The following is a 19,239-nucleotide window of genomic DNA, read 5'->3' on the forward strand; positions in this document are numbered from 1 at the left end:
ATGGGTTCCAACCCCATTGTATCGATGAGCAGAACGCCTACAGCATGTGTGTGTGTGTAGCATGTGTGTGTGTTGCATGTGTGTGTGCGTGTAGCATGTGTGTAGCATGTGTATGTGTATATAGCATGTTTATGTGTGTGTGTAGCACATGTACGTGCGTGTGCGTGTGCGCGTGTGTGTGTGTGTGTTCTTCGGTGTGTGTGTGTGTGTTCTTCGGTGCGTGTGTGTGTGTACTAGGAGAGGTTGGTGGTTAATGGTTACATAACAATACACGGCACAGCCATCTGCCTCCCCCTGGCCCTGCCTCACCAGCGAGCCCTAATCCATTGAATTGTTTCTGTGTGTGTGTGTGTGTGTGTGTGTGTGTGTGTGTGTGTGTGTGTGTGTGTGTGTGTGTGTGTGTGTGTGTGTGTGTGTGTGTGTGTGTGTGTGTGTCTAATCACCCTGCATTCTAGCAGAGCTCATGTAGACCGCTCAGTAATCTCACAGTGCTGATTTAATCCTCTCTCTCTCTCTCTCTATACACACACAAATGCACTGGTCACTGGTGAGACAGAGAGAACAAACCAAAGTTAGGTCCTCTCTCTCTTCTGTACTTACCTCTCGTACTCTCTTTTTTTTTCAAGAGAGGGAGAGAGAGAGAGAGAGAGAGAGAGAGAGAGAGAGAAATGCATAGCGAGACAGAGAGAAACACACAGAGAGTCACAGAGAAAGACACACAGAGTGACAAAGACGAGAGACAGAGACAGAGAAAGAGAGAAGAGACAAACAGAGAGAGGGAGAGAGAGGGAGAGAGAGCGGGCTACACATCATACATGTTGAAACACATCATGTTGAAATACAATATAGAAGAAAGAGGAATTCACAGAGAGGTGGTGGTCCTGGTGGTGGAGGGGGGGAGGTGAGGAGGTGGTAGTGGAGGAGGAGGAGGTGCTGGTGAAGGTTGTGGAGGAGGAGGTAGTGGTGGAGTTGGTGCTGGTGGATGTGGTTTGCTCTCACAATAGATCTGTTAGTCCTCAAGTGCACTGCATAAAAATAAGGCTGCAAAGTCAGGGGAAAAATATATATATATAGGGGACAAGGACGTGGGAATTAAGATATTCAAAAACACAGGAGGTAGAGACGGGGGTGGGGGTGAGGTTAAATGTGGGGTGCCTGTGTGTGTGTGTGTGTGTGTGTGTGTGTGTGTGTGTGTGTGTGTGTGTGTGTGTGTGTGTGTGTGTGTGTGTGTGTGTGTGTGTGTGTGTGTGTGTGAGGAACAGAGATGAGAGATGAGAGAGAGGAATAGGGGAGGTTTCAGAAGAAGGGATCAGAGATAGGTCCGGTTGCTCGGGAAAGTGGACAAGTAGAGAACGGAGGATGGAAGGGAGGAAACACAGAGGGCGAGGTGGAGAGGAGAGGAGAGGACAGACAGACAGGCTGAGGGGAGAGGACAGACAGACAGACAGACAGCTGAGAGGAGAGATAAGCAGACAGGCTGAGGGGAGAGGATAGACAAACAGACAGACACAAACAGCTGAGAGGAGAGACGATGTGTAGAAGACAGACCGGCTGAATGGAGAGGACAGACAGACAGTCTGAGAGGAGAGGACAGACAGACCGGCTGAATGGAGAGGACAGACAGACAGTCTGAGAGGAGGGGGGTGTAGAAGAGAGGTGCCAGGTGGTGTTCACAGACACAAGGGGTAGTTCCTGGAAGCCCGCTGGCTTCCTTAGAGTCCAATAATGAACCAGTGATTGACTGCTTTTGAATGTGTATATAGACCGGCTTTATTATTAGGATCGTTAACACTCCCATAACTCATCCTAATTAGTAATCGCTGAAGTGGATGAAGGAGTATATCCCGGCCGTATTCAACGTGCCACGTGGTGAAGGCGGGGTCTGCGGCTTAGTAAGTGATTAAGACACTCACTGAAAGTTAAATAAAATGATGCATATTTAATGAAGCCCGCACATTCCTTCTCTTCAACTAGGCCACGCCCCCCAGCCCCTCCTACACCCGGGACAGGGTCAGACCACGCCCCCAGCCCCTCCTACACCCAAGACAGGGTCAGACCACGCCCCCAGCCTACACCCAAGACAGGGTCAGACCACGCCCCCAGCCCCTCCTACACCCAAGACAGGGTCAGACCACGCCCCCAGCCCCTCCTACACCCGGGAAATTGTGCACCTAGCCTCGCCCACATCCCCACGCCCACAGAGAGCCTGGCCAACAGAGCCCCGCCCACGGCGTCATGTGTACAGGTGCTCAGCAGGGTCACGTTCACCATGTAAATAACGTTCAGTTTCACAAAGTTCAACCACAGAACCCTTCAACGTACAAAGAATGCTCCCACTGGGATCGCCACACGCACACACACATGTATATACAAATATGTATATATATATACATACATATACGTGTTCTCTGCATGACTTCTAATCATGTCATCATTAGTAATCAGTCCCACCACTGACCCGGAATCAACCACTTCATCAAACCGCTGAACAGCCAGTAATCCACCGCCGTGCTCCCCCCTGTACGTGCACTTACATACGTGCACTTACATACGTGTGCGTGTCTGTGTGCGAGGGTGAGTGAGATGTGCACGGAATGAATTGTTGCAGGCAGAGACGACGTCGTGCTCAGGGAGAGAAACGACCTCTGCTGCTGGATCTGGATGGAGTTCCAGCACCCCTGCACTCGCCCGCAACCGCCCGCACACATGCACACGGCCACAAAAGTGCACATGCATACACAACTGCACACATGCACACACACCGGCACCGGTGCACCCGTGACCCGCCCGCACACGTACACACACCTGCACAGATACACACACCCTTACTTTGAACAGGCGTATGTGCTCATATTATAGACACATGTTATTACTGCATCACTATTTACCCTTTAGTGACTTTAGAGTCATTAAACATACACTTTGACCCTGCTTACAGTGTGTTAACCATCAGGTAGGGGTTAGATAACCAACATGTCTACAGGTTACAAAGGTTTGGCAGCCAATTGTATTAGCATATCCCTTCATCATAGTTCCCGTCTCAAAGGGGTTCACCCATCCATGTGATACAACTCCCCCTCACCCTAAAGCAGGGTCTGTACTTTGCTCGTCCGCGTGTTTGCGAGGGTTTGCGGTTTCTCGGGGGATTTGCATGATGAAACTGGCGTCCTTCTCCCCCCAAGCCAAAAATGGTGACGGTACAGAAAGCAAGCGCTGCGACTGAACACAATCCAGGTCACAAAATGGAAGCTCGTACTTCATTGTAAAAAGTGTCTGTAATAGTTTCAAATCACAATTGGGTCGACCGGCCACTGTAGGAATACACTATACTTAAATAATTATTAAATTATTATATAATCCTATTCTGAAAGAACCATCCACTCACGCAAGTTTTACTTCGGTAAAATCTCTCCATAACCGAGCAGGAAACAAAGCGTAGCTCCACCCCTTTCAGTTCTGGTTTCCTGCCTCGGCTTTGTGCCGTCCCACCCAAGAAGTTCGGACTCAGTCCAGTAGGACCGCTGGTGCTCAAATTCAAAGAGACAGGATTAAATCTGTCGATTGAGAATCCAGCACCCAAACCACACTAACGCGACTATTATTGTTCTGCAACATGTGAAACAGGGACGCCTGTGTAGGACACAACTCTCCAAGGACCTGCTTGAGGAGTTCTGCAGCCTGTGGTCCTTCGCCATCAGACTGTGATCTTCCGTCCCACTGGGAGACGAGCCAGAGTCCTGCCATGCATAGCAACTCCACATCTAGGGGAGACACGGAGGTCTGCCACCCCTCCACCTGCCTCTCACGCACACACCACACACACACGCACACAAACACATGCAAACACGCACCCACACACAAAAACACACAAAAACACACAGAAACACACGGACACGCACGCATACAAACCTACATACATACACACAGCTAAACCCACACACACACACACACACACACACCTACATACATGCACACATCTAAACCCACCCACACACACACACACACCCACACAAACATGCATACACACAGCCATACACACAAACACACAATCAGACAGAGACACACACATGCACACTATGTGACACATATGGGGAGGAGGTGTATCTGAACCAGCAGAGGCCCTGATACGAGGCAGGGGACTCGCCTAATGAACCTCTCTGTAGTCTGAGCACACAGACCTGGCCTCGGGGAGCAGGGGGAGGGGCCCACCTCTGGCTCCTCACACGAGTCATACGTGACATCTATAAAGTGCTCCAGTGTACTGCAGCGAGCGCCAGCTCTTCATTAAACAGGTCTGAGGGAGGGGGGGGGGCGGGGGGCGGGGGGGGGGGGGGCTATATTCACTACCTGTCCAGGACAGTGAAGAGGGAGATTTAAGGATGCATCCTTCAGTAATCACTTGGTGTTCTTTAAAGTTCACCCCGTCACTCACTGCCCTGCTTTAACTGGTGATATATGCATGGTGCATGGTGATACATGCATGTGTGTGTGTGTGTGTGTGTGTGTGTGTGTGTGTGTGTGTGTGTGTGTGTGTGTGTGTGTGTGTGTGTGTGTGTGTGTGTGTGTGTGTGTGTGTGTGTCAGCATTGGTGTTTTAATTAAAGGCCCTGGCTGATTTAGTAGCGGTAGGCCAAACAGAGAGAGAGGAAAAGAGAGAGTGAGAGAGAATGAAGACATTGTACAGAAAGTATTTAAAAGAACAGAGGGAAAGAATATTTAGCTTTTCTGCTAAACTGCTGGTTGGATACTCAACTGCATTTTGTTGTCGACTTGAATGCTGACAACACGGTTCAATCTAGAGCTTGAAAATATAGTAAGGAAGGGACGAAAAATATGGCAAAATGGAAATGAATACCACGAGAAAGAAGCTAAGAAAGAATAAGATGAAAAAATACGAAGGTAAGAAATGAAGACAGAAAGATAGACTTGTGGGCCCTTCCTTAACCCCCGACCCCATCAGCCAATCACATTTAACGAGCTAAATCCAGGATGGATTGTTCTTCCAGTTCGTCTGTAATTCTAGGAATAACAAATGTTTATGAAAACACAAATCATGTGTGACACACAAGCATACACACACACACACACACACACACACACACACACAGAGGAGTTTGTAAACTCCTTCAGGTAAAGGTCTGAATATTTCATAAAGCCTCATTATGGAGTAAATGTAGGAGGTTGCAGTTCGATGCCGGCAGCGATGAGAGAGTAATGACTGCATGTTTGAGCCACCATAACCGACAGAGAGGAGCCCAAAGCCCCTTATTTATGGATCATTTACGAGATGCGCGCAGGATTCTCATTCTGGCAAAACACATTAAGAAAGATGCATTTTTCAGCCTCTCTGAATCCCGTCTCAGACAGGATGGGGTGGAGGGGATTCCTCCTGCTGCTCGGGGAGGAACTCGTCTGGGAGTCCGCTTAGTGAGATCTTCAGCTCCCAGAACCTGGAGCTTGTATAAGCGCGTCTGCGCGTGTGTGTGTGTGTGTGTGTGTGTGTGTGTGTGTGTGTGTGTGTGTGTGTGTGTGTGTGTGTATGGTCAGTCTGCATTTATACCTCGCATCTCTAACCAGTGGCCACTCAAAGTGTTAACAATATTGCCTAACATTCACACATTCATACACACATTCACACACCGACGGCGGTGTCAGCCACACAAGGCGACAGCCACCTTGTCGGGAGCAGTCAGGGTGAGGCGTCTTGCTCAGGGACGAGTTGACACTCAAGGAGGAGCCGGGGATCGAACCAGCAACCTTTCGATTACCAGCCATCCCGCTCGACCTCCTGAGCCGCATGCCGCCTGAGGTGAGCGGAAGAATGAGCGGACGTGTGCGAGAGCGAGCTGAGTCTAGCTGGTGAAGACAGCGTGGAGGATTGAATCGATTCCCCCGTGTTCCTGCTGACCCAGGCGTTGAGCAGAAACCGGAACACTGAGGTATCATCGACCAACACGAAGTGAGAAGCACCACCTACAGAGACCATGAGGAAAGGAACTCCATCACACCAGAGCAGGGCTGGGGAGGAGTGAGGATGGACGAGCAATAGAATGGATATATTACATGTAGAAAAGTATCATCTATCCATTTGACTGTTTGGTGTTCCTTCATTCATATGTTGATCAAATGTTCATTCTCTATCATTTGTATATATTATTTTTATAATTATTTATTTTGGTTTTTATAGTTTTCTGCATGCATAGGCAATGCAAAAACAGTTTCTCAAGTGAATAGAACTAGCTGTTCAGGCATTTAGATTATCACCCTCATAACTTACTGTTCTCGTTCCTTGTTCTTGTTTCAGTTTCTCCTCATCACTCCAAGGCCTCTTGGGACCACTTAAAGGAGCAGTATAACTGTAAGACCATGTATTCACATTCAGAGTTTATTTTATTACATCTTATTATACAAGTACACGAGAGTAAAAGCCTTAGTCTTGGTTCCTCAACAGCCAAATAGCAGCAACAAAACAAGTTAAAGTAAATAACGATAAGTAAAAATAAAAATATGTAAAAATAAGTAGCAGCATCAATAGATCTCAATAATAATAATAATAATAATGATAATAATAATAACAATTTAATGAAATAAAGTAAGGAATAATAGTAGAGAAACTGAAACAGTGGTAATAATAACTAATGAGGTGTAGTCAAGTGTAAAGTGTAAGTATTCATCTTCGTGACCACGCTGCACGCAAAGACATCTCTCTGTGTTGCCATGGTTACAGACTCTCCTCTCCGACCCCCCCATCCGAGGCAGCCCCCTGTTTGCACCGTGAAGTGCATTGTGTTGTGTTGTGCGTTCAGTCAACATCGCAGCGTCAAACCCGGGCTCCCATCCCCAGCGTTAGGCCCTGGGACGGGCACCATGTGTTAGATGATGTATAGGAGGACGAGTGTGTGAAGAGGAATGGGGGGGGGGGGGGGGGGTGGAGGAGGAGAGAGAGCACCATCTCTCACACTGACAGCTGCAGCCTTCTTGCTGTGGCTGCACTTCAGCCTACTGGTGACGTCAAAGGACTGGTGCAGTCAGAGGGAGAGGGAGAGGGAGAGGGAGAGAGAAAGAGAGAGAGAAACAGAAACAGAAAGAGAGTGAGTGAGTGAGAAAAAGAGAAAGCTGGGATTCCCATATGAAGGTGAATTCCTCCACAATGCACATTCCAGTGTGTGTGTGTGGTTGTGTGTGTGTGTGTGTGTGTGTGTGTGTGTGTGTGTGTGTGTGTGTGTGTGTGTGTGTGTGTGTGTGTGTGTGTGTGTGTGTGTGTGTGTGTGTGTGTGTGTGTGTGTGTGTGTGTGTGTGTGTGTGTGTGTGTGTGAGCCAGGATTTGAATGATAATGGAGGTGTTGACCCTGAGAGATGCTGAAACTCTCACTCAACGCACCTCACTCTCTCACTCTCTTTCTCTCGTTCTCTCTCTCCCTCTCTCGAAAACAAACAAACACAACACATGAAACAACACACTCACCGCAACAAACACGACAAACACATGACGCACACTGCGACGACCATGACAACAGAGTAACACATGACACCGCAGCAGACAGTGAGCTCCCATGGAAGACAATACACAGCCGTCAGCGATCAGTGGAACAAACCACCGATAAAAAGGGAAGCTGTAATGTTAGCCTAACGCTTAACAATATCCTCGAACGCTGAACTATATCCACCAGACCCCGAAGAGACGACCAAACCAGGAAGGGATCGGTTTAAACCGATTTAACCAATTTAAAAGTTTTGCCTGTATGTATGTACGTACAGTATGTATTTATGTATGTATGTCAATTATGGCAACCATTGCACTCTTGATCCTCCCTGAAGGAGGAATCCCCCGCTCTGCACTCACTAGATTTCTTCCTTGTTAATTAAGGGAGTTTTTTCTTGCCCTCTGGGGGGCGAGGGTCGTGGGGGGGGGGGGGGGGGGGGGGGGGGGCGGGGGGCTGGGGCCTGTTAAATCCTTTGAGACTGTACCTGTGATTAAGGGCTATACAAATAAAGTTGTATTGAACTGAATTGAAGGAAGGTCAGGGAAAATGAACACACGGTTGTATATTTGTCGCGTATTTATGTTCTCTGCCGCGTGCGCTTTGCCCCTGATAGATGTTGATTGGTGGACTGTAAGCCAATAAAAATGAAACAAAAGTCAATAGGGGAAGTACTCGGGTCGTATTAAAAGATTTACGCCACGATACTTTCACCCACCGGCACACGCTACGAAGCCGGAGATTTAGTGTAAAGTGGTCCAGAGTAATCCCAGTTAGCCAAGTATTCATAAAACTAACACACGCACAGGCAAACACACACACACACACACACCACCACACATATGCTCACTCACTCATGAATGAATGCACAGACACGCAAACACTCACACACACACACACACACACACACACACACACACACACACACACACACACACACACACACACACACACTTAAAGAAAAAACACACACACTCACGTGCACACGGAAAGGACTCACATGATCTATGCTCTGATCCCCACCCTAATCCATTAAAACGCTGTAACGTTTGACGGGGCAGAAACTCTGAAAGTGGAACCGATCCACGGATAAAGTGCCGAATCGCCTTCATTTCAGACGAGCACCGAGTCTGCATCCCCACTGAGGCCAGCGGGCCTGAGAGCCAGGCACCTGTGTTCAGCACACCTCCACCTGCACCACCACCTGCACCACCTGCAACACCTGCGCCACCTGCACCACCGCAGAAGGCCTGTCGTCCTTAATGTCTGAATTACAGGCTTCTCTCCGTCTTTGTCTGGGCTCCTCTTAAAACACAGCAGGGGACATTTGTTACCGGGCCCAGACGCTGGCTCTGGTGTCTCTGCCACACACACACACACACACACACACACACACACACACACACACACACACACACACACACACACACACACACACACACACACACACACACACACACACACACACACACACACACACACGCATGCAGACATTCGCACACATGCACACACACACACACACGTGCACACTCACACACACATACACACATATACACAAATGCAGTCTAACAGAAGCACGCACACACACATGAATGCAAACACACATGAACGCACACACACAGGACGACAGGCCATGTTTCAAGTGGCTAACCGACCTGCTCTCCGGTCGTACCGTCACCAAGCCACCCAGCGTTTCATTGGTGATGAGTTCCGGGGGCCACGACCTTTGACCCGGCCTGGTTGGCTCCGCCCCCAGCGGTCTTAGGAGAGTCTCTGCACCGCGTGCTGACAGAGGCCAGCGCCTGAGCTCCACACGGGCTAATCCTGCAGATTTAAAATAGGCAGCCCAGCGAGAGCGAGAGAGAGAGAGAGAGAGAGAGAGAGAGAGAGAGAGAGAGAGAGAGAGAGAGAGAGAGAGAGAGACCTTGGGAGCACAAGGCAGCCTGGCACAGAGCGGCAGGAGGGAGGCCTTTCTAATCCACGGCCGTGTGTGTCTGTGTGTGTGTGTCTGTATGTGTGTGTGTCTGTGTGTGTTTATGTGTGTGTATGTGTCCAGGGCTTTACGCAGCAAAACTCAACTCAGACGCACACCGTGGGTGCAGCGCTTGCTGCGTGGATTGTGTGTGTACTGTAGGGGCCGCACAGTTCAGCACTAGCGGAAAGAAGCACACAAACAAACACACCCATACATAGAGGATTTATGTCCGTCTAATATCCTCATGACTTCAGACTTCAGACGCTTAGCGAGAGAGGGGTGAGGGGGAGTGGGGAGAGAGAGCGAGAGGAAACAGAGAGGGGAAGTTAGCGGGGGAGAGAGAGAGAGAGTGACCTCTTAATTGTTCACCTGCTTTGGCAATGTACATGTTTGTTTCTCATGCCAATAAAGCTTTTTGAACTAAATTGAATTGAGAGTAAGACAGACAGACAGACAGACAGACAGACAGACAGACAGACAGACAGACAGACAGAGAGAGAGAGAGCTCTCCTTCTATCTTTGTGAGCACAGACTGGGAACCAGTGAGGAGGAGGGGAAACCATGACAACCAGCCTTGGCAACCGAGCCATCGTTCTCACAGTGCTGGCCAGACAGCGGGCTCAGCAAAGGTTGTGGGGCTTGTTTGAAAACTAAACACAACATCTTCTTCTGCAACAATTTGTCATCCAAAACGTGTATCCAAGATGACACTTTAATTATATAATAGTTCACATTTACATTTCCAGTTTGTGTGGATAAAAATAGCCTTAAAGTTGCCAACTGAGGATAGTTTGCTAGTCCAAACAAAAAGTTAATCGTCCAAACAAATTAGTTTGGCAGAAGATGGAAACAAAGAAATCTCAGGATGTTAATCTGTAAAAATAAACAATAGGAAATAGTCTCTCGAACCCACTCCATTCCAGGATCTCAGAGCGAGAGCACCAGACCAGAGAGAGAGAGAGAGAGAGAGACAGAGACAGAGAGAGACAGAGAGAAAGAGAGAGAGAGAGAGAGAGAGAGAGAGAGAGAGAGAGAGAGAGCACAAAACTATGAGAGACAAAGAGGGACAGAGAGGAATAAATAGAATCCAGGAGAACAACAGACCAGTAATAACCCTTCCGTAAAAAGCACAACCCTCTCCTCCCTCCCTCCCTCCCTTCCTCCTCCTCCTCCTCCTCACCCTCCTCCTCGAGCTCCTAACCCTCCTCCAACTCCTCACCCTCCTCCTCCTCCTCCTCCTCCTCCTCCTCCCCCTCCTCCCCATTCCCATCCTCTCCTCCTCCTCCTCCTCCAACTCCTCACCCTCCTCCTCCTCCTCCCCCTCCCCATTCCCATCCTCTCCTCCTCCAACTCCTCACCCTCCTCCTCCTCATCCTCCAACTCCTCCCCCTCCTCCTCCTCCCCCTCCCCATTCCCATCCTCTCCTCCACCTCATCCTCCTCCAACTCCTCACCCTCCTCCTCCTCCCCCTCCCCATTCCCATCCTCTCCTCCTCCTCCTCCTCACCCTCCTCCTCCCCCTCCTCCTCTTCCCTCGGAGACAGAGCCAACGAAGTGGCCCCGCAGCCCGAAGTGAGCTTCGCTATTAAGATGTCTCCTAGTGTCTCCAAACACACACACACACACACACACACAGCCTCTGGCCGCCACCAGCCACACACAGACATAAATGGAGCAAACTTGGGCGCGGCGGCGAGGAGTGAGGAACGGTGTGTCTGTGTCGGTGTGTCGGTGTGCCGCTCCGCTCCGCTTGTGAGACCCGCCGGTGTGAAATCCTAAATGGTCCCGAATAACGGGGCCAGCCGGGCTGGGCAGCGGCAAAGGCTGGGGGTCCGGGACCCTGGGATGGGCGGCGCGCGTGCGTGCGTGCGTGCGTGCGTGCGTGCGTGCGTGCGTGCGTGCGTGCGTGCGTGCGTGCGTGCGTGCGTGCGTGCGTGCGTGCGTGCGTGCGTGCGTGCGTGCGTGCGTGCGTGCGTGCGTGCGTGCGTGCGTGCGTGCGTGCGTGCGTGCGTGCGTGCGTGCGTGCGTGCGTGCGTGCGTGCGTGCGTGCGTGCGTGCGTGCGTGCGTGCGTGCGTGCGTGCGTGCGTGCGTGCGTGCGTGCGTGCGTGCGTGCGTGCGTGCGTGCGTGTGATTGTTTGAGTGTATGTATGTCTATGTGTGTGAGTGTGTGTGTGTGTGTGTGTCGCATCCTGAACAGATTCTCCTCGCCTTAGAAGCAGTAAAGTGGAAAACAGTGACAGTGGTTGCTGCACACACTTTCACCCACACACCGATACAAGTAGACACACATACATACAGACACACACACACACACACACGTCAACAAGTCCCTGTTTCCCCATTGAGGTTAATGATGGAGGGTGAGGTGACGGAGGGTGAGGTGATTGGAGGGGTGAGGGGATGGAGGGTGTAGAGGTGGGGTTGGGGGGGTGAGGAAGATGATGATGAGGGGGCTGGGGGGGGTTAATGAGGACATGATCGAGACACCACCCGTTATAACCGCCACAGTCAGGCTCCAAAGCTGTAATGCCTCCCTAAACACACTGAACAGGGCATGTAAGTTTCTGAGGCGATACTCCAAGGAGGATTCAGGAGAGTTTGTAGTTCTGTAGAATCCTTAAAAAATATTAATATACCACCACTGGATCTTATGTGACAAAACAATTTGGCAGTTTCAAACACGACAAAGTCTCCCCATAACAACAAACAACATCATTCATTTATAAACGTTGAATAAGATGACCAAAACAACATTACTACGTCGTCGTAACCAACATTGCTATGCTACGCTTCCAAAATGGGGGCGGACATTGTGACGCTGCAGTGTATAAACCCTCTGTTCCTGTTCTCACTCTCCCTCCCACTCCTATTCTCACTCTCCATCTCCCTCTCCTCTTTCTCTCCCTCTTCTCCCTCCTCTCCCTCCCACTACTATTATCCCACTCCCTCTCTCCCTCCCACTCTTGTTCTAGCTCCCTCTCCCCTCCCCTCCCCCTTGGTTCCCATGTCTTTTTCTCCCCCATTAATCTTCGGAAATCGTTGGCTACATGCATTCCCTCCGATCGATGGATCTCCACCCAGGCCCTGTTTGATTTACTACCTGGTTCACGTCCTGTGAGGATGAGAGAGAGAGAGAGAGAGAGAGAGAGAGAGAGAGAGAGAGAGAGAGAGAGAGAGAGAGAGAGAGAGAGAGAGAGAGAGAGAGAGAGAGAGAGAGAGAGAGAGAGAGAGAGAGAGAGAGATGGATAGGAGGGGCGGACAAACTGTCATAACCATTCACTTTTATATTGCTGTGTCTGTGTGCATTTGCGTGCATGTGCGTGCGTGCGTGTGTGCTTGCGTGGGTTGGCTTGTGTGCGTGTGTGTGTCATAAACAGTTAGGATGGCAAGTTTTATTAAAGAACCCAGTAGATTCAGAAACACACTTTTGAGAAAGCGTAAATCTGACAGTTAAACTGTTGACGTCAATCTTGTTAAATGTTCGGTAAAGCTCGGAGTGTTTGTGTATTTGTGTGTATGTTTGTGTATTTGTTTGTGTATTTGGGTGTGTTTGTGTTTTGCATAAGTGTGTGAGGAGGAGCACAAACGTACTTTGTGTACCGTGACGCAGTATAATCCCAGTACAACTACAGCATAACCACAGTAGAGTTCAACCAGTATAACACCAGTACACCAGTTTAACCACCACATAACTCCAGTCTAGTTCAACCAGCATAACCACATTATAACACCAGTATAACCAGAACATAATCCCAGTACAGTACAAACACAGTATAACCACATTATAACACAAAATTAACCACAGTACAAACACAGAGTAACCAGGATATAACCACAGTCCACAGTTCCCCGGTCAGTGGTTGTATTTCCGTAGGGAGGAAATCAATAAAGGTAGAATCATGAGGCCGTGTTCATGATGCTACTTGGCTCTGTCCCAAAATCATCTCAGCGTACATTCATCGTGTCCTGGTGAATGAGAGCCATCATCGTCTAATCATAATTCATCTCTCTCTCTCTCTCTCTCTCTCTCTCTGTGAAGGAAAATGGGCCAAACGTTGAAAATAGGTCACATTCAGAGCAGCGTTGGCTGGGGTGTCATCTGACTCCAGCGTGTTATCCAGTGTGCTGCTTGGGAGAGAGGGCACCTGGCTGAGCAACCAGCTACTATCATATACAGACACCTGTGACTGACAGCCACACACACACATATATGGCCCCCACCTCACAGACACAGAGACACACACACCTCTCCAATATGCACACAAATTATATTTCCCAACTACGAACATGCATGCAATGTCTGTCTGTCCATAACAGACCCAGACACACACACTCACGCACACAGACAGACACATATAGCCCCCTCACACATACACACACAGTGGTTTTCCATTGATAGAATCGACCGGGTCTCCACCTCCTCTATGCATCATCATCAGCAGCCTCGCCCCCCCCACCCCCCATCCCTCCCGCAAGGCGAGACTGACTCCCTTCAACACCCCCCCCCCTCAGTCACCTCACCCGTCATCAGCGGCCGGGCCATCCATCAACGCCACATTAAGGGTTACAGCGGTTTAGTCTTAGTTGTGTATTGATGCCTCAGACCGCCAGTCATGTCAATACGTTAAGAGGGTGAGGGAATGTTGACGCTTAGCTGCGTGTCGGTGTGTATATCTGTGTGTGTGTGTGTGTGTGTGTGTGTGTGTGTGTGTGTGTGTGTGTGTGTGTGTGTGTGTGTGTGTGTGTGTGTGTGTGTGTAGGTGTGTGTAGGTGTGTGTGTGTGTGTGTGTAGGTGTGTGTCTTGAATCCTTGAGTATCAAAGCTTGTTATCTCTGAAATATTTGAATCCTGTCTGTACTAAATGTAATTTGGTGGTTTCAAATAAATAATTCAAGAGTGTGTGTGTGCGTGCGTGTGTGAGTGCGTGCGTGCGTGTATGTGTGTATAAGTGTGTGTGTGTGTGTGTGTGTGTGTGGTGTCCTAAGCCCCTCCTCCTGCCCTGAGCAGGTGTGAGCTGGTGAAGGATGTTTAATCAGTGGAGATGAGTTGAGATCATTATTGTGTTCTGCTGACTCACTGCTCTGTTCCGGCTGCTCGTGCTGCTTACACCTTTGATTCCAGACACAGCAGAGCAGAGGGCTAATGTCTGGGCCATGCTGCTCATTATTTAAGGCCAAGTCACGTCTTTGGTAGACTTGGTAGAGGGTGGCCGGTTCATTGAAAGGTGAAGTTTGGGAAAAGTGTTGATTTGTATTTAGAGGGCAACAAGTGAGTGAGAAAGAATCGAACTACCATCATTTGCGGTCAATTGTTTGCATGCTGAATCACACACACACACACACACACACACACACACACACACACACACACACACACACACACACACACACACACACACACACACACACACACACACACAGTAAAGTAAAGTAGCTTCCTCCACACAGAACAGGAAGCAGGAAACTCTCCTCAGTCCAGAGTCAGAATCCTTTAGTGTCCATCATTTTCTGTCGGAAGACTGTCCACAGACCGGCTCAGTATCACACACTGCACTAAAAGCAACAATGTAGTGCAAGTTGAAGTAAAGAACCCTTCGGTAGAAGTGTGTTTTGGCTGACTGGCAGAATGTCAGCCATCTTTTTTTGGAGTCTGCTGAGTAACCAGGCAACATGTCCACTGGCCCGCCGTGCTGTCGTCTAAATATAACCCCCTGTACTGTATACAGTATAGACACCGTACAGTGCCCTACCAACTACAGGTATACTGCGTCCCTCAGGGATTCTCCCAGTTGGCAGAATCCCCAAACTCAACGTCAGTTACAACTCCAACCTTGAAAGGCCAGGCGGGCGGCGGCATAAAAACAGGCAGACCCGCTCACACCGCCGCTGTGTAGCGGCTCAGCGGATAGTGACATTTATAGGACGTAGAAATTAATTAGCAGAACGAACCCTGACCTTTGGCGACTCTGTGTCTGGGCCTTAATGTCCCAGGAGGGGGTGGGCGGTTGGGGGAGGTGCGAGCCTGTGTGTGTTTAAAGACAAAAGCTCACTTCATCACTTCATGAACAGCCAGCAGCAGCAGCAGCAGCTCTCCTGTGTGAGCGAGATCAACCAGAGGCCTCCGCGCCCTACCTCTAATGACAAAAGCCAATCAGACGAGGGGGTGCCATGAGTGGACCCAAGCCACTGGATGACTCGAAGGTCACTCATGACAGGGACCCCGCCCCCTGCAGGTTGACAAATCAGAAACCCAGGAGTGAAAAGAACCTCTGAAGACAAGAACCTCTGGAGACAAGAACCTCTGGAGACAAGAACCTCTGGAGACAAGAACCTCTGGACCTCTGGAGACAAGAACCTCTGGAGACAAGAACTTCTGGAGACAAGAACCTCTGGAGACAAGAACCTCTGGAGACAAGAACCTCTGGAGACAAGAACCTCTGGACCAATGAAGACAAGAACCTCTGGCGACAAGAACCTCTGGACCTCTGGAGACAAGAACCTCTGGAGACAAGAACCTCTGGAGACAAGAACCTCTGGACCAATGAAGACAAGAACCTCTGGAGACAAGAACCTCTGGACCTCTGGAGACAAGAACCTCTGGACCAATGAAGACAAGACACCTACATGAAGCCCACACAGGGGTACCAGACACAGCATTCTGACGGCGACTCGTGTCGAGCGCTGACTGACCGCGGAGGGGAACCAAGGCGTTGGAGCCACGGTCGCCCCACGCGTCAGAGCTCCTCGCCCGACTAATGAGACCTTCTGCGGCTGCGGACTCACTGGCTCCTCAACACACGTCACCACGACAAAGCACGTGGAGATGCACACACACACACACACACACAGCGCATCACCGTGACAACGTGTCACCAGACGAGGACAAGAAACGTTGAGCACCCTAAACAGTTATTAGGAACACACACACACAGAGAGAGACACAGAGAGAGAGAGAGAGAGAGAGATGACGCTGGTTAGTCACCACGGTACGAGAACCAACAGCCAACTCAACCTGTACAGAGGACAGCAGAACGGATGCAGTGTTGTATGAGAGGTGCATGTTCAGCTTGCGATTCAATGCATGTAGTGTACAGAGACGTAGCGACGTAGCTCCCAGTGCTACAGGGGACTTGTGCCAGGGGAATGCCCCTAAACTCTCTGACACGCCTCAGCTCAGCCAAGGTACAGACCCCCTGATGGTGGATCTGACAGGTGGGGCGCCTTGACCGGAGCAATCAGCGGAGACTAACCCAACACACACACACACACACACACACACACACACACACACACACACACACACACACACACACACACACACACACACACACACACACACACACACACACACACACACACACACACAGCATGTCCAGCTGGACGGGAACAAAACGCCCCATCGCAGGCGTTTAGGGTAACAGATGGAGGGAGGTGAGGAGAGAGGAGGCAAGGAGGGAAAGAGCACATTGAGGAGGGGAGGAGAGAAAGGGAGAGGAGAGTAGGAGGAGGGATGGTACCAGACAGAGAGGATGGGATACTTTGTGATCCGTCTCCCTTGGGAGCCAACGCTTCAGATTCTTGTAAAGCGTTGCAGTGCTCGACTTTTTATCACGGCCACGGGCACAGCGTGTGCGTGTCCACACACAACAGACACACAGCATCCTGTATGGTCATATGCGTCCTCCATGACAAACGTTTATTTTTGTTTTAAAGTACAAGCCGTATTATGGTCCAACTTCGACGGACCGCAGTGTCATCCCCGCTCAAAGCGAAAGACTCCAATGCCCCGTCGTGACCCCACAACAACACCTGCTGGTCACATCCCTTCGGCCTCCTGTCACTCCTCGCGCTGTAATCTACGTCAAAGCGGAACCGGTTCACGCGAGCGTTGCGACGGTCGGTGTGCAGAGTAACGCCTGCCCACTTGAGGACTAAGAATAGATCAGGTATCAGGCAAATCGGGATTAGCGCCGCGCTGCTCCAACGTCTCCGCGCCGATCCACCGGTGGTGCGGGACGCAACGGGAAAACGCGAGGGGAGAAGTTCAGATCCCACGCCCCCCGGGGTGTCAGCGATGTGGGTTCTACATTGGGCTGTTATAGCACAGACACACACGCACGCACGCACACACGCCTACCCCCACCCCCCAACACACGCACACACACACACAGTTCACCTTTCGTCCAATCAATCCCCGTTGGATCAACTCCCCTGTCCCGCAGCCACTGAAACCACTTTCCCGTCAACATGAACAGAGCAGGTGTCTGACATCATGTGATTAGTTATGGATGACAGGCAGACAGACACTCAAGACCGACGCTCAGGGAAATAATAATGCAATTAAAGGGAAGAGGATAGACAGGCAGCGAGAGGGGAGACTGACCTGTCTGTCCTTTCCCCAGCGTCTTCTCCAGGCGGTAAGGTCCCACATAGTTGGCGTGCTGGGCGCCGCTGGTGTCTTTTCCAGACGAGGACATGTCTGACGGGGGATCAGGGAGTTGGAGATCAGCGCAGTGGCGGTTATTCCCGAGAATAACGCACTCCGTCCTCCGCTGAGCGTCCTGGTTACTCCACAAAACCTCCTGCTCTCCTCTCCGGTCTCTCTGCCGATCTCTCTGCTGCTGTTGTGCAGAGCTGTCGCCCTCCCCTGTCTCTCTCCCGCTCCCTCCCTCCTCGCTTGCTGTTCGAGAAGGCAAGGCTCCCTCACTCTCTTCTTTGCTCGGTTTTTTTCTCTGCTGCAGACCGACCGCAAGTGCCTCAGGCTCCAGATATCATTGTTGCTATGGGCTGCGGTCCCCCTGGTCGCCGCTAGGGGCGCTAGTGAGGCGTAGGGATGATTGGCAGCAGAAGTAGCCAAACAGGGGAGATGTCCAGCTTGTTGCTGGAGCAACTAAATCTCAATTTCTTACACTTAAACCTGGGATTTTTTCAAACGTATTATTTTGCTGATTATTTATTTTGGTACCTTTTCCCTTAATTTGTATTCGCCGTAGTTATTAATCAGCATGACATGCCGTGTGTGTGTGTGTGTGTGTGTGTGTGTGTGTGTGTGTGTGTGTGTGTGTGTGTGTGTGTGTGTGTGTGTGTGTGTGTGTGTGTGTGTGTGTGTGAGAGAGAGAGAGAGAGAGAGAGAGAGAGAGAGAGAGAGAGTGTGTGATAAGAACAGTATTTTCCTGGTAGTTTCCATTTCACACACCACTGGTCTGAGACCTGTGACTGTGGTTCTGGCCTCTGGTCCTTTTAACTCTCAGAGAGAGAGAGAGAGAGCAGGTGCCCAGGGACTCGTCCAATCACATGCACGCACACACACACGCACCCAAACACGGCAGTGCACACACACATGCTAGTGCATACACGCATGCACGCACCCAGGCCAGTGCAGGCACACACACACACACACGCGCCAGCAGACACACAAACGCACGCACGCTACAAGCACACAAACACACACGCAATCACAAAACAATGGACAAGAAACACCACACACACACACACACACCCACACAAGCATGAAGCACACAATGGTTAACGTTTCAGCATTATCAGAAATGTTTGCGGTCACCTGTTAACAGATAAAATAACGAATGTTCTTCATCTTGAGCCATCTTTCTCATCATTTTGATAATTTAATGGACAAAGAATGAGCTTTCTGCTGATCTCATTATTTTTGCTTACCCTCTTCATCGCCAAAGACACAACTGGTAAAAATAGAAACATCTAACCATACCGGACAGGGGACTAAAGTGAAAGGAGACCTTTCCACGACAAACCCATCACTCCCGAGG

At 50.2% G+C, this 19,239-nt stretch overlaps 1 protein-coding gene across 1 annotated transcript in view; it reads right to left on the reverse strand.

Moving 5' to 3' along the window:
• brsk2a (BR serine/threonine kinase 2a) overlaps positions 1-18,072 on the reverse strand; it is a 150,322-nt gene extending 132,250 nt beyond the window's left edge. The window contains exon 1 of the mRNA XM_056598777.1: positions 17,838-18,072. Coding sequence (XP_056454752.1) covers positions 17,838-17,931 — 94 coding nt within the window. The 5' untranslated portion in view covers positions 17,932-18,072. The remainder of the gene's footprint in view (positions 1-17,837) is intronic.
• Between the last annotated feature and the right edge of the window lie 1,167 nt (positions 18,073-19,239).

The sequence above is a fragment of the Gadus chalcogrammus genome, chromosome 9, assembly GCF_026213295.1.
Source record: "Gadus chalcogrammus isolate NIFS_2021 chromosome 9, NIFS_Gcha_1.0, whole genome shotgun sequence".
Lineage (NCBI taxonomy): Eukaryota > Metazoa > Chordata > Actinopteri > Gadiformes > Gadidae > Gadus > Gadus chalcogrammus.